At 38.0% G+C, this 15,574-nt stretch overlaps 1 protein-coding gene across 1 annotated transcript in view; it reads left to right on the forward strand.

Annotated features, from left to right (window-relative positions):
• hsd17b4 (hydroxysteroid (17-beta) dehydrogenase 4) overlaps positions 1 to 15,574 on the forward strand; it is a 142,906-nt gene that overhangs the window by 25,086 nt on the left and 102,246 nt on the right. Inside the window, exons 4-6 of the mRNA XM_069889995.1 lie at positions 7,464 to 7,523; positions 14,407 to 14,428; positions 15,071 to 15,117. Of these exons, the coding sequence (XP_069746096.1) occupies positions 7,464 to 7,523; positions 14,407 to 14,428; positions 15,071 to 15,117 (129 nt within the window). The remainder of the gene's footprint in view (positions 1 to 7,463; positions 7,524 to 14,406; positions 14,429 to 15,070; positions 15,118 to 15,574) is intronic.

A 15,574-nucleotide genomic window follows, 5' to 3' on the forward strand; every position in this document is an offset into this window, starting at 1 on the left:
ATTCTATGGGTAATCTTGATAATTCTGCATTTTCATCTCTCAGCTTCTGTTGTTTTGCACTGTTGCCCTTTCGTTACCACGTCGTTTGTTTTCTCTTCCCCCCACCCCCATTTTATTTTTTAACAATGAATAAAACAAAAAAATCCTCAATGCCCTCTCTGCATGGCAGCTAACATCTTTAGAGAGAGAAAAGGAACTAGTTTTTATGACCAAAAGCTTTATCGAATTTTAGTTTCCTGCGATGCTGCCTGGCTTGCTGATTGTTGGCGGCGTTTGCTTTTAACGATCCACTCTCTATCGCTTGCTTTTCTCTGAATTGATTTACTTTTTAAGCTGGGATTTAACTCTGCTGTTCTACTGAGTGAGGATAATATATGAAGGTGGGATGGAGGAGGCAGCCTTGTTTTGAAAATTGTGGTGCATTGTACTTGAAAAATTGTTTCTGAGGTCAGCCTGAGGTGTATTGTTGGGTATCAGGAATTTTATGACTATTTGACTCCATATTTATCGGGGAAAAAACATCATGAGGCTGCAAGTCTGTTACAAATTTAATGATTGAAACCATGTCATCTGAGTTGCTTGAAATGATTTTGTGCCAGAACAGAAAGGGAATTGCTACAGCAGTCCCAAAACCATATTAGCCTGAAAATCAAAGTGGAGTATCAACACAACTACTGCATTTTGTAACTTTGCATCATGTGGAGAAATGAAAGTTAACCATGTAAAGATTAACATGGTGCAATCTTTTAATGAAATTGATAGTTTTTTTGCCCCTTGATCTTTTACACTGTTACTTTTCTTTTGCATTGTTTGTCATTTAGTTTTTGCAAATACAGGTACACAATCCTTTATCCAGACATCTAAAATCTGGAAAGCTCCAAAAACTGGCATTTTTTCCTAGTGCTGGTACAGCAGAGGGAGAGAGAGAGAGACAGCAACACGACTAGGTTGGGCGGGGAGAGAGACAGCAGCGCGACTTGGGCGGGCAGGAGGCGAGCGAGACGGCAGCGCGACTCGGGCAGGCGGGGGTGAGAGAGACGGCAGCGCGACTCAGGAGGGCAGGGGTGAGCGAGACAGCAGCATGACTCGGGCCGGCATGGGGGAGGAGAGAAACAGAAACGCAGCGTGGGCGGGGGAAGGAGAGAGAGAGACGGCAGCGTGACTTGGGTGGGTGAGGGGGAGAGAGACGCCTGCGAGACTGGAGGGGGGTGGATACGGCAGCTCAATTTGGGTGGGCTTAAATCTGGGGCAGCTGGGTTTTGTTCTGAAATCCAGAAAAATTCGGAACATACTGTCCCCAAGGGTTCCTGTTAAAGGATTGTGTACCTGTACTGTATATGCTGGCATAGAAGATGGTATTTGAACCTTAAAAATGTCACCCCAAAACCAGGGTTGTCTTGTATGCCAAGTATAAAATCTGAACCTTAATATCCTGTGGTTTAGAGTGTCCCCTATGAGGATGGAGAACAGGATAAAACACTTGTATAACTCCTATGATCCTACCACTAAATATTTTTTTTTTAACTGAAACTTGCATTTGGGAAGATGGATTAAAAATAATGTTATTTTAAAACAATAAAAATATAAATCTGTCTAACATACCTTAAAATAACAGCACAGCAAACAAAGCTAATTGTGTTCACCAAATGCCATTAGCAACAGCTGATGAACAGTGAAGTCTCAGCGTTTCCCTGCGGAGTCCATCCATCCAGTCCGACTGCCGTCGTTTCTCTATAGACTTTAAACAGCCTTTTAAAGGAGCCGAGAGTGCTTTATTTTAAAATATGCTTATAAAATGTAAACTTTTACTGGGTAATTTGTTGTCACGATATTTTAAAAGCATCATTTCACTGGTCAGTGGAACGGCTAGTTATGAACTATTGGGGAAGTAAGTTCTCAACGGTAAGTGCCAGACTTGAGATAGTCTTAAACAGTGAGTATGCTGTACCTCAAACCTACATTTTAAGTGGAAATTCTGGGGGTTGTCTTGTACAGCAGTCGTCTTGTATGCCAACAAAAATGGTGTTTATTTCCTTTCCGACATCCACGAATAAGCTTAAGTTGCAGTCAGAAATCTTTGTTATATTTAGTTAATCTTCAAAACGGAGACCAAATGTAGATTTAAAGAAACCTTAATGGCCAAATGCTATTTGTATAAGATGACTAGGGCAACTTGCATTATGTTCCAACCAAAAGTGGCAGTTTCTTTCAGGTAGGGCTAAGCTCCTCTGTACTACAGGAAACCCTAGGATTACCATAGACTCAATGCACCAAACTTTCTTCTAAAATTGAATATTGCAGAATAATATTACATAAGTGAAAGAAGGAAAAAAAATGTTGCACCATAAATCTCAATAGTCTGTTTTCCAGCTGTTTGGAAATCCCAATGGTTCATCACTTGGCTCACTAGGTAATGTTTACCACCCTCCCCTTTCTTTCACTGGACTCTGGCTTCCTCCAATTCACCTGACCTTGGTTTCCACTCACCAGATCCTGGTTTCCATGTTCTCTTAAGTATTTTCTGACCCCTATTCCCACATTCCTACTTACTGGTTGCTGTGGTCCCTTTCAATTCTCCCGGTTCACTCCAACAATTTTTAAAAAAGAGTGCTGTGGTAGACATTTGAAAAATAAAACCCTAACCTATGGAAAACAGGCCAATATGTCACCAAAATCTTGTGCATCCTGGATTATGGGCATTTTACTTTACAGCATCTACCAATTAATTGTGCTGGAAACTCAGAGGAAGCACTTGTCCCATCTAGAAAATGGATATAAATGCTAAGTGTTTTCTTGATAAATGTGACCTTTTCAAACTTTAATCTGAAGGCAAATATTTCTCAAATTAGGAAATGGAAATTTCTCTTTCCTCTGCATCCTGATTACCAGGGTTCTAATTGTCTGCAGCATCAAAAAAAATCAGGGAATCCTCTGGTTTCCTTCCTTCTCCAGCAGGGTGACCCTGAGGAAGGGATGGTGGTTCAAAGAATCGTGCCATTCCTGATCAAGTCAAGTTTATTGACATTTGATTGTACAAGTACAACCCGACCAAAGCAGCACTCTCTGGTCCTTGGTGCAAAAACATGCAGACAACACACATACATAATCAGGACAAGTATTTTAATCTGTAAATAAATAAATGTTTTGCACAAATGAGAGCCTTGGATGTTTGAGGGTGGACCGTTCCTTTGGTTGTTCAGCAGTCTCATTGCCCATGGGAAGAAGCTGTTCCTCAGTCTGGTGGAGCTGGCTCTGATCCTCCTGTACCTCTTCCTCGATGGGAACAGCTGACAGATGTTGTGTGTGGGGTGGAAGGGGTCCTCAGTGATTTTGCGTGCCCTCTTCAGACAACGGTCTTGATAGATCACGTCGATGGCAGGGAGGAAGACTCTTTTGGTTCTGTGGATTGACCTCTAATCTGTTTCTCTGAAGCAACTGTACCACACTATGATGCAGACGCCCAGGACCTCTTGATAGAGCTCCAACAGAAGGTTGACATCATGGCGGCCAGTAGCCTTGCTCGCTTCAGTTTTCTCAGGAAGTGCCCTTGCTGTTGTGCCTTCTTGACAAATGAGGAGATGTTGGGTGTCTATAATAGGTCACTAGTTAAGTGAACTCTAAGGAACTCAGTGCTCTACATTCTCCCTACGACAGAGTTGTTGATGTGTAGTTGAGGGTGATCGTTCCTGGTCCTGAAGTCCACGATCATCTCCTTCGTCTTGTCCAGATTGAGATTCAGGTTGTTACTTTCACACTGTTTCACGAGATTTTTCACCTCCTCTGTAGTGCGACTCATCATTGTTGGTGATGAGGCCGACTACTGTTATGTCATTTGCAAACTTGATGTCACTTGGAGCTGGATCTGGCGATGTGGGTAAGTAGCCTGAGGTACGCCAATGCTCAGAGTGACGGTGCTCAATATTCTGTTACTGACCCAGACAGACTGTCGTCTTTCCATTTGTTATGATCTCATTAATACTGGCAGATAGTTATCTCCAAGTGCATGTCACAAAAAGAAAGTAAATAGTATATTATTGAAGCAAGAATGCAAGTAGCATCATTTTGAACTTGATTCCTCGGCACATTAATTGGGTCTCGTTATTATTCAAACGTATTGTGTAGGCGGGGGGCATGGCAAGATGGCGTAAGGATCAGACGTGCCTTCCAGTCCTCTCCTGACTCTATCTTATTGTTTTGTCTAGAAATGCCCGTTAAAATTCTTTAAAAGTTTAGATAATTTCAGTGCTGTTAATTTAACTTATGATGGTATAATTGGTGGAAAAGAGCAAAAAAAAAACGACAACAGATTGTCAAAAAACTACATTTTCCAAAAGTTCAAGTTTTGGAGCCTACCTACAGGAAAGACACCGGGACTCAGCGTGAAATGGATCCCAGGAGAGAGGTACAGTGTTCGGATGTAGAGCTCTATGTTACATCGGTAGAGCCCCCTAAAGAGGGCACCAAACAGCCTTTAGAACAAAGAGTTACTCAAAGGCATTTGTCAACTGTAGAAGTGGCGCTGCAAACTGCATCTCTTGAGATACAAGAACCTATACAACCTGATGTACTGTGAGAATTTAATACATTATGGACTGGGGAAAACCCCGGCCAGCGTCCTCCAGTCATTGTTGGAGAGGCTGTGGCTGGGGTTTCCACATGCAGTCATACTACAAGGAAGGCAACCAGAATGAAGGAAGGAATAGAAGATCCTTTGGAGAAGAAGCAGGAATCTGTTGAGCCAAAATCTCTTCCAATTGAAAAGATTTTTGTGAATCTTGAATCTAAATTATCTTATACAATGCAGGGATTATCCAAGATTATGACTGAACTTGGTACTAGGTTTAATACTTTGGTGAAAATACATTCTCAACAGATGGCTGAGTTTGGAGCTTTTAAGCTTGAAGTGAGAGATAAATTTAATTCGTGTGAAGAAGATATAGACGAAATACGGGATCAAGTTTTTGATGTGACCAAAATGGTCGAAGGCTTACAAACTCAAAATAAAAATTTGGTGAAAAAGATTGATTATTTGGAAAACCAATCTAGACGGAACAATATAAAGATTATTGGTTTGCCGGAAGGTATGGAGGGACCAGACCCAAGAAAATTTTTTACTGAATGGATTCCGCAGGTGCTGGGTCAAGAACATTTCCCGGAAGGTATAATACTGGAACGTGCTCACAGAGCCTTGCGTAGAAGACCTATTTCAGGTCAAAGTCCAACACCTGTTTTGGTTCGTTGCTTGAATTATTACGACAGAGAAATAATTTTACGAGTGGTTATTAGAAAAGCACAACAGAGAAAATCACCCTTGATGATTCAAAATAATCGAGTTTTCTTCTATGCGGATTTGAGTCAAGAAGTAATGTTCCAACGACGGGAATTCAATCCTGCTAAAGAGTTGTTGTGGAAGAAAGGTTACAAGGCAACCTTTAGATATCCAGCTGTTTTGAAGGTTTTTCAAGATGGTTGCCAACCAAAGTTCTTTGATTCTCCAAAGGAAGCTATAGCATTTGCTCAAGAGCTGCCAATTACTCAGTTTCAACAGAGACATAGTCCGCCGCGATCTCTAAGGAGACAAGAGATGGAAGAAAAGAGCCGTGCTCCAAGAAGGAATGGTTGTAATGGTGACTCGGCAGTTTTTTTTTAAAAAAGGGATATTAAATAATGATGATGAGAGTTGGGGGAGAGAACTGAATAGGCACTATTTCCTGAAAGTCATCTGCTATGTGTGAGTTATCTCACACCCATTTTTTTTGGGAGTTACCGCATTGCGTGGTTTAGACGGGAGGGGGTATTTTTAACCTCCTACCCGTTTTTTTTTCCTTTTTTTTTGTATTATTAGATTAAAGAGTGAAGGGGGTTTTTTTTTGTTTAATATAAAAAAAAGCATAAGTATTTGATTGTTTAAAAAACTAAAAATTGATGTGGTTTTTTTGTAAAGTTTATTCAGTAGATAAGGAATATCTGAAATTTAAAGTGAATGGGATGGATAAGTTTTTTAAAATATTTTTTCTTTAACTTTAAGGTGAAAGGAGTGGTAATTCTGGTGTATATTATTTTGCTATTTTAGTTATAGAACAAAGGGAATAATGGTGAAAGTTATAAATTGAATTGTACAATTCTTAATGAGGCTTGAATTTTGTTTGTGGTTTATGCTCCATTTGTTGAAGATATAGATTTCGTTGTAGATGTGTTTTTATTATTTGGATATCTGAATTTTAACATAATGATTGGGGATATTTAAATGTGGTATTGGAGCTTTTATTGGATAACTATTCAAAAGTAAAAGGGAAAAATGGTGGAAGAGTACTAAAATTGAATTGTACAATGCTTAATGAGGTTTGAATTTTGTTTTAAGATGGTGGTTTATGTGACTAATATGATGATAGATGTGAAGTTAGTTGATATTTGGTGAAGGTTTATCTCTATAGAGAAAGTTTTTTTTTCATGCTACAATTTTATTTTAAGAATTGATTATTGTTTAAGAATTTTTGATAGATAATGTTACTAACTTTACTAATTTTTTATATTAAGTTTGAGTTAAATATATGTTTCATCTTAACTCCATTTGTTAAATATATGCATTTAAGTTTGATTTAAATATGTTTTTTAAGTCTGATATCTTAGTATTAATAACTTCTTTTTGTTAGTATTTTAATCGGTTATGTTTTTGTTTTTTTTTGTAAGTGGGTTTTTTTCTCACATATATTATTAACTTTATTAATTCTTCACTCTTTATTTTTGGGGGGAAAGGGGGGGTCGGACTAATTTGAGTTGGGTTATCAATGTGTAATAATTATTGGGGAGGGTATAGTTTATTTAGATTACTGATATTGTATTGTAATTTTATTATTTTATTCTTAATTTTTTAAAAATGTAATCCTATATGTTATTCATGTTATAAAATCTTAAATAAAGTTTAAAAAAAACAAACATATTGTGTAGGCTTTGGCTGCTTGTACATTGTGAATAAATTTGTTTTGGAGGACGTAATATTGCATCGCAGCCATTCTCCATCAGTTGTGTTCACCCAGCAACAGATTGGAGGCTTCTGCAGTTTGTTGTAGAAGTGAGAAGAATATAGATCAATGTTGGGGGAGGAGGGTGTGGTGAGAAAAGATGTTTTGGTTCAGGTCTGATCAAATATTTTGTTCAGCCGGTAGAATAGAAGTTTGTTTTATTCTCAAACTCTCAAAGACTTAATAAACTGTTAAGGTGGAGGTTTTGAAGTGAGAATTAATTTTTGATGTTTGATTTATTTAGCAATGACTCTTACAATTAATCAAAGTTATTTCTGTGATTCTGTTTTTAAAACGAGTAAAGCAAGAGTTCCACTTCACTTCGACAGAATACTCATTGCATCCTTATTGCATGTGGTGAATACTGAAGGTGCATTGCATGCGATAATCAATTTGTCTTGCATTCAACAATTCTAAATGTGGTTTTGCTGTGATTTTCAGATTCTGTTGAAGAAGGAGAAAAGGTTATACAGACTGCTTTGGATGCCTTTGGAAAAATAGGTGAGTAATCATCAGTTTGATGATTATTCATGATTAAAGGACTTTTGCAAAATAAGTTTGATGCAGTTTGCCTGAACTGATACTTTGCCCTCAGAGAAGTTAGATTCTTGCTCCATGTACAAGTGAGGGGTGGAAATTAGATTAAATGAATTTGGTTGGGGAACTACAACAGGTTGAATTAGAAGAGAAGAGATAGAAGATGATAGAGAAATGTATTCAGGTAAGTAATAGCTCAGAAATAAATGCGAATAAGACTGGAATTCTCTGCCTCATTAGAAGTATTTAAAACATTTTGATATATAAATAATGGGGGAATTGAAGGTTATTGGGAAATAGCTGGGTAAGTGGAGCTGAGTCCACTGCCAGATTCGCCGTGTTGACGGAGCAGGCACAATGGGTCAGTTGGTGACATTTCTTGTGTTCTTTCCTATTGCAGTATGTTTCTGATAATCCAAAATGCTTGGGACCGGATGTTTTTCGGTTAACTGGATTTTTCAGATAACTGAGAAATTCCTTTAAGCAGGCCCAGTAGCATCAGCAGAATACCAAAAAAACCCAAAAAAAAAACAGCTTGATCTCTGTTTACAAAATAAGATGAATTTAAGAATTTTTTTTTAACTTTCAACATTTCGGATATCTGAGAATTTCTGTTTTGAATAATTGGAAACGTACTGTAATAATGAAAATAGCACTGAAGGGAAAAGTAATTCTGCACTTTGTACATGGAACGTTCTGGATCAGTATGTTTCCTGCATAATGAGAAAGAAACTAAATGGAGGAATAAGCTTGAATTTCAGAAGAAGATAAGCAGATGGTGACTGGAGAGAATGCTTCGGAGATAGTGGTCACATTACTAGGATTAGTATACTTGTGGGGAAGAGGAGAGAAAATCAAATGTGAGTATGGTCAACTGGAGGAAGGATAATTTCACTCAGTTGAAGTGATCTGACTGAGTTTGCTATCAAAGACTGGAAGGTAAAATAGTTAATGAGCATAAGATACCTTTAATGCAGTGGTTTTCAAACTACCCCCTAAACTCGCATTCCATCTCAAGTAATCTCTGCCACAAGTGGTCTGTGATTAATAAAGATTACTTAAGATAATTTGTGAGGGTGGGGGGGGGGAAGGTTGAGAACCACTGCTCGAAACCCAATTGTTACTGAAATATTTTGCTTGAGAAAAATTGTCACTGGCCCATTTCCTTTGGAGTTCTGAAACTGTGCACATAATAAGTCAGTGAGGTACAATTAAAACAGTGGTTTCAGGCTTTTTCTTTCCACTCACATACCACATTAAGCAATCCCTTACTAATCACAGAGCACTGATGTCTTAGAGATTGCTTATGGTGGCATGTGAGTGTAGGGGGACAGTTTGAAAACCACTGCTTTAAAGGATCCGTTCAAAGGGGAAATGAAGGACTTTAATTATAAGAACTGCTCGGCTCACAAGAGATGTAGAGATCAAACTGAAACAAAAATGGAAATTTATGATAAATTTGGCAATAAAAATCTTGCTAAATTACGTGTCAGTCAGATCAAAAGGCAAGGCCAAAAGCTTAAGGGAACCATGGTTTTCTGGAAAAAATAAGGAAGTTGGTTCGGGATAAGAGGGGGGCATTTACTAAATTTAAGAAGCAAAAAAAAAATGGGTAAGGTGTATGATTATTACATAGATTGCAGAAAAAACCTTAAGAAGGAAATTAGAAAGGCAAAAAGGGTATGAGATGTCAATAACTGATAAGGTAAAAGTGAATCCTAAGGGATTTTACAGATATGCGAATAGTAAGAGGAGGATTAGGGAAAGAATAAGATCATTGGAAAATGAGAGCAGTGAACTGTACGATGAACCGTATTAGATGGGAGAGATATTAAACTATTTTTTTTCTCATCTGTGTTCACGAAGGTAAAGGACATTGGACTGTGTGAGATAAGTGAGGCAAATGGCTTAGTTATGAAAAAGATAGGGATTAGTAAAGAGAGGGGTTTGGAGCTTCTAGGGACAGTAAAAGTGGATAAGTCTCCTGGTCCTGATGGGATTTTCCCCAGGATGTTAAGGGAGGTCAGGGAGCAAATAGTGGAGGTACTGTCAGTGATTTTTTTAAACGATCACTGGAGGAGGGTGTGGTGCCGCGGGATTGGAGGGTTGCTAATGTAGTTCCGTTGTTTAAAAAAGGCATGAGGTGTCAGCCAAATTATTATAGGCCTGTGAGTTTGACTTCGGTGGTAGGGAAAGTTGTGGAGGGTATTCTGAGATATGGTGTGTATAAATATCTCGATAATCAGAGATTGATCAGGAGCACCCAGCATGGGTTTGTGATGGGAAAGTCATGTTTGACAAACTTTGTTGAATTTTTTGAAGAAGTGACAAGAAAGGTGGATGAAGGTAGGGCAGTTGACATAGTCTATCTGGATTTTAGCAAAGCTTTTGATAAGGTTCCACATGAAAGGTTAATAAGGAAGGTTCATTCACTAGGGATTAATAGAGAAATAGTAAGATGGGTTCAGAGGTGGCTGGAGGAGAGACAGGAGAGGGTCATGGTGGACAACTGTCTGTCAGGATAGAAGCCTGTGACAAGCAGTGTGCCTCAAGGATCGGTGCTAGGTCCCCTGTTGTTCATAATTTATATTAATGATTTGGATGATGGGGTGGTTAACTGGGTAAATAAATACACAGACAATACGAAAATAAAGGGAGTGGTGGATAGCAAGAAAGGTTTTCAGGGATTACAGAAGGATTTGGTTTGTCTGGAGATTTGGGCTGAAAGATGGCAGATGGAATTTAATGTAGAGAAGTGTGAGGTGCTTCATTTCGGTAAAAATAATCAAAATAGGACATATGTAGTAAAGGGGAGGACATTGGGGAATGCACAAGAACAAAGAGATCTTGGAGTTATGGTGCAGCGTTCCTTGAAGATGGATTCCCATGTTGACAGGGTGGTTAAGAAGGCATTTGGTATGTTAACCTTCATAAATCATAGCATAGAGTATAGGAGTTGGGAAGTGATGCTGCGACTGTTTAAGGCGTTGGTGAGGCCAGGTTTGGAGTATTGTGTTTAGTTCTGGTCTCCAAATTATAGGAAGGATATAGATAAGTTGGAGAAGGTGCGGAGAAGATTTACAAGGATGTTGCCTGGCTTAAAATACCTAGAGTACAGATTGAAGATTGAAGAGATTAGGACTTTATTCATTGGAACGTGGATGATTGAGAGGTGTTTAAAATTATGAAGGGAATAGATAGACTAGATGGAAGTAGACTCTTCCCCCTGAGAAGTTGAAACAAGAGGACACAAGCTGAGGGTAAGGGGGCAAAATTTTAGGAGAAACATTAGAGGAAGCTTCTTCACTCAGAGAGTGGTGGCTGAATGGAATAATCTTCCGGAGGAAAGAGTTGAGGCAGAGTCAATTTTTTTATTTAAGAGGAGGCTGGATATATACATGGATAAGAGGAGGTTGGAGGATATTGGGCGGAGAATAGGCGGGGGGGGAATCTAACAGAGTTGTTTGAGTGAATTGGCGTGGACTTGAAGGGCCGAGATGGCTTGTTTCCATGCCATAAACTGTTATATGGTTAAAGAGAATTGAAGTGAAAAATAATGTTCAAGGATAGATCAGTAACATTGCGCTCAAAAATTGTTATAAGAGAACATAGGTCACTTCTTCAATGTGTGCTTGACAGTCTTTGATACAGTTTAAGGTGGTTCATAGGGCCCATATGTCCAAGGACAAGCTAGCTTGTTTTTACTTGCATATAAACCTTATCTGTAACAGATGCCATTCTGAGGTAGCTTCCCTGACTTAGGTTTGGTCCTGCCCTTGCCTGAAAAAAAATATTGGAAAGTTAATTTTGATATTATTTCAGCACTTTTCTTATTGACCTACAACTTCATCCTATTACTGCACTTTTTGGATGACCAGTTTTGGACTCTGGCCACTTATCTGCTTCTGCTTGTTGTGTGGTGACATTTGTTACTTTACTATCTAGGACATCCATTCCACTCAAATGGAAAGACCTTATAGTGGTTTTCCCAAATTATAGCATGTTTAAATTTAGAAAAGAAATAGAAGTGGTGCTGTTGACCCTTAGGTTAAATTTGAAGAAACATTGAAGCCATTTATTCAACATTTTCATATGATGTCAATTGATCCTTTTCAACAATTTTTTTTGTGAATGTGGAGGAGTGGAATTAACCACAAAATAATTGTTTCACTGCTGAAACATAGTCGCCCAGGTTTTGTTTTGTTTCATAGTTGGGATATTTTAGTAGTAAAATGTGATTTCTTTTCATGTTTGGCCTTTGAGAGATTGGGAGGCTCAGTTTACATATGTTGCTTTTTGTCGGTGTTTGTATCTGTTAACCGTTGTTAATGTAATCCCCATCTCTTTGTATCATTCTTATGTTTATCAATCTGAAACAATAAAAAAGATTGAAAAAAGAATAAGTAGGTAGAAACAAAAAAGGGAGGGTTGATTTATGGCCAAATAGGTGACTATTTTATAGATTAAACGAAGTAGGATGGTATCTACGAGGGAACCAAAGCTATTATTATGGGTCCACAATCCTCGATCAGAACATGTTCATTGTATCTAAACCTTCAACAAAATAATTGAAAAGCAATGTTGTAAAAGGACTTTGCACTGGATAAAAATAGAGAAGGTTGGTAGAGAAGTAAATGTGCAAAGGTCACATAGAACACCTTATTTGCATTGCAAAACCACCAAGAGATGAAATGACAGAAATCGTAGAGTATTTCATCAATGTTTTCTAATCAGTAAGTGAAAATTTAAAAAAAAAACAGCAAATGCTGGAAATCTAAAGTAAAAAACAGAAAATGGTAGAAGTACTCAGCAGGTTAGGTTTCATCTGTGGAGGAGAATTGGAATAGATGATTCAGGTTGAATTGCTCAGTCAGAACTGAGGAGATGAAAGAAGCTTCTGAGCTGCAGGAAAGATAGGGGAGGACGATGTCTCTGGTAAAATCTGGGGATAAGATGCAAACAAGGTCAGTGAGTGAATGAGAACATGGACAAAAGCAAGAGTTGCAGAATGCAGATCAGGAAGATGTCAGGTCAAATTTATTGTCATCTTGATTGTACAAGTGCAATCTGACAAAATAGTGTTCTCCGGTCCTTGGTGCAAAACTTGCAGTCTCATCCAGATATGCCCAGCAAATTAAAAATCAGTGATGATGATCAGTGGTTATTCTTTTTTTAATTATACATTTTTTATATGTCCTTGTGGAAACCTTTTTAAGTTTTGTGGCAATGAAGTACTTCTGATGTCTAATCACACTTGTAATTTAATAGAGCAGCCAATAACCAAGCCCCCCCCCCCCCCCCCCACCACTCCCCCAAAACCTTTCTGGTTTCTGTCGGGACCACTTCCCTTGACTGTAAATTGGAGGAAACACCAAATATTTTTTTTTTGGGCTGAATTTTATTGTGTCAGTTTTTAGGCTTGGAATGGAAAGTATCTGCTGTTGAAACATAAAGTTGCTGGGTATGTTGTATCCTTCATTCAGGTGTTTTGCCATTCAGTGTGGGTGATCATATCCTTCCATCTCTGATCCTCCAAATTATAGTTTCTATCCACAATGTTAATCCATCTATCATTTTCATTCTTGGTCCGTCTCTGCTTTCTTTCTTCCAACGTTCCAGTTGTAACTAAATGTTCTAATGTATCTCTTCGCATGATGTGTCCAAAGAATTTTGATTGCTGTTTGATTCTTTTACATTTTGTTTTTGTTCTTTGAAGAACTTTGTTTGTTATCCTGATATGCAGAGCATTCTTTTGAGAAACCACATCTCTGCTGCGTTGATTCTTTTTCCATTACATTTGTGATGGTCCATGACTTGTAGCCATACATCAAAGTAGGAAGAATGTAGCAACTGAGAGTTTTAAGGGCAAAGTCGATTGCTATTTTCTTGTTCATCAGGGTGTTATAAATGCTGTTCTTGCCATTGCTATTCTTTTATGTCTATATCTAGACCATTGTGAGACAGGTTAGATTTACCCTACTGATGATGTGTTGTTTTAATAGTAACCGTGTTCAGAATGAGAGGAACCACAGGTTTGGACACTTGGTGTGTGTGCTTGGTTGGGGAGCCAATAATGTATGTTGTATAAAATTAGTCTTGTGACAATAGTAGCTCTGAATGTCTCAAAGATGGATTTTTTTCCTTTGGATGTAAAGCTATATAACTGTTGAGGTGGGTCTTGGACTTGAACTTGAAAGCAGTGAACTATGATTCTGTTTTTGCCTCCAGATTGATTCTTGAGTGTCTTCTGCTTGATGTAGACAGCAATGACTGATACTAGAGAATTCAACTGGGGATTGAGCAATTTTTCTCTTTTTCATGACATTTTTTTGTATTCCTGTTCCAAAAGGCTGTTTAACAGACATTTTTAAAAGGTTCAATTTTACTGCATATTCACAAGTGGCACTTGATCTATGCGTTACCCTTTAGAGGAGTTGCAGGTCTCAGAATTACTCATTAGTTCTGGGCATCCTTGACACTGGGTCTTGAGGTGGAACTTTTCAAACCATATCACGCTGCCCATCCCACCTTAGCAATCCCTTACTAATCACAGAGCACTGATGGCATAGGGATTACTTAAAGTGGTATGTGAGTGGAAAGAGAATGGTTGAAAACCACTGGTGTAATGTATCTTTTTGAATTTTAACATATATCGTGAGTACTCTGTATTTTGAACATGAAATTTCAAAGATAATAAAATACTGATAAAGAACACACCCATGCAAAAAAAATGGAGACCTTAGATAATATGTAATTTTGAAAACTATTTAAAAATGTATTGATGTTAAATTCTGTTTCAACTTCCCAATTATCTGCACAACTGGACTTTTATTTCTCTTTCTTTCAGATATCGTTGTTAACAATGCTGGGTGAGTAGTTTCGACACTAGCTTCAGTCTATCAGTGTTTCTATCAGTATTGCTCCTTGCTATAAATTTGAATATGCTGAGGTGGTAATGAAGACTTGCATGCTTGACTTGTGTATACATTAGATATTTTTGGAACAGCACATATTGAAATTGTAATGTGAACAGGTTGTCACACACTGTACAATTCAGTGTGGCTTGAACTGAGTGAAATGGCACATTTTTGGCTGTGATTCTGAAGAAGAGATGACTTGCTGTTTGAGTCCACCTTCCCCTTCTCCCACAGCACACCATTGCTCTGGCTGACCTCTTTTCAAACTCCTTTCAGTGAGAATTAATTAATGATCTCTTAACAAAAGATGTCCAAGAAAAGAGTGATCATTGCTTGATGGAATTTCAAATTCAGATCAAGTTTGCCAGTGTCCTAAGCAACAGGTTGAATTAATCAATTCAGTGAGAATTCATCGAAATGTTGGGCAAACCAGCTCCTATGTTTTACCAACTCTACCTTGAATGCTCTTGAACATTTTGAGAATCTGGGAAAAATAACCACTGATTTTTTGATTTTTGTCAGTTTTTAACCTATTTTGGGGAAAGTTGATGAACTTTCACCGTATTATCACTTTTAATGTCTTGATATTTTCAGGATTTTGAGAGATCGTTCTTTTGCAAGAACAAGTGATTTGGATTGGGGTAAGCATATGCAGAATTAAGCTGCTATTTAAATTCAACACGATAACCAAGCTTGTTACTTATTAGTTCTTTGTGGATTATTTTCTCATGAGATTTTAATTTAAATGATTCACTTTTTGTTACAACTTTTTGTTTGAATAATTATTAGAACTTTATAAACAGACACGATAAGTTTTGTTATATTAATGTCCAGTCAGTTGACAACAAATAATTATTTAGATTTTTTATTTTTGCTGTGTTAGAATTTATGTTTAAGGTTTCTTTTATTAATATGATATACTTCAACCTTTGTCTGCTGTAAGGCAAACAAAGAGTCTCCATGAGCATTGCCCGGCGCCCTCAACAATAAGAGAAAGAGCAGCAAAAGGGAGTCCCTTCAGAGGCACCCAGCATCTGATTTCTGCTCCAGTGCTCCCACAGCCTCTGTAGCCACACAGACTCCGGTTCAAACCATTGG

This window comes from Narcine bancroftii, chromosome 1 (genome assembly GCF_036971445.1).
Source record: "Narcine bancroftii isolate sNarBan1 chromosome 1, sNarBan1.hap1, whole genome shotgun sequence".
Taxonomy (NCBI): Eukaryota; Metazoa; Chordata; class Chondrichthyes; order Torpediniformes; family Narcinidae; genus Narcine; species Narcine bancroftii.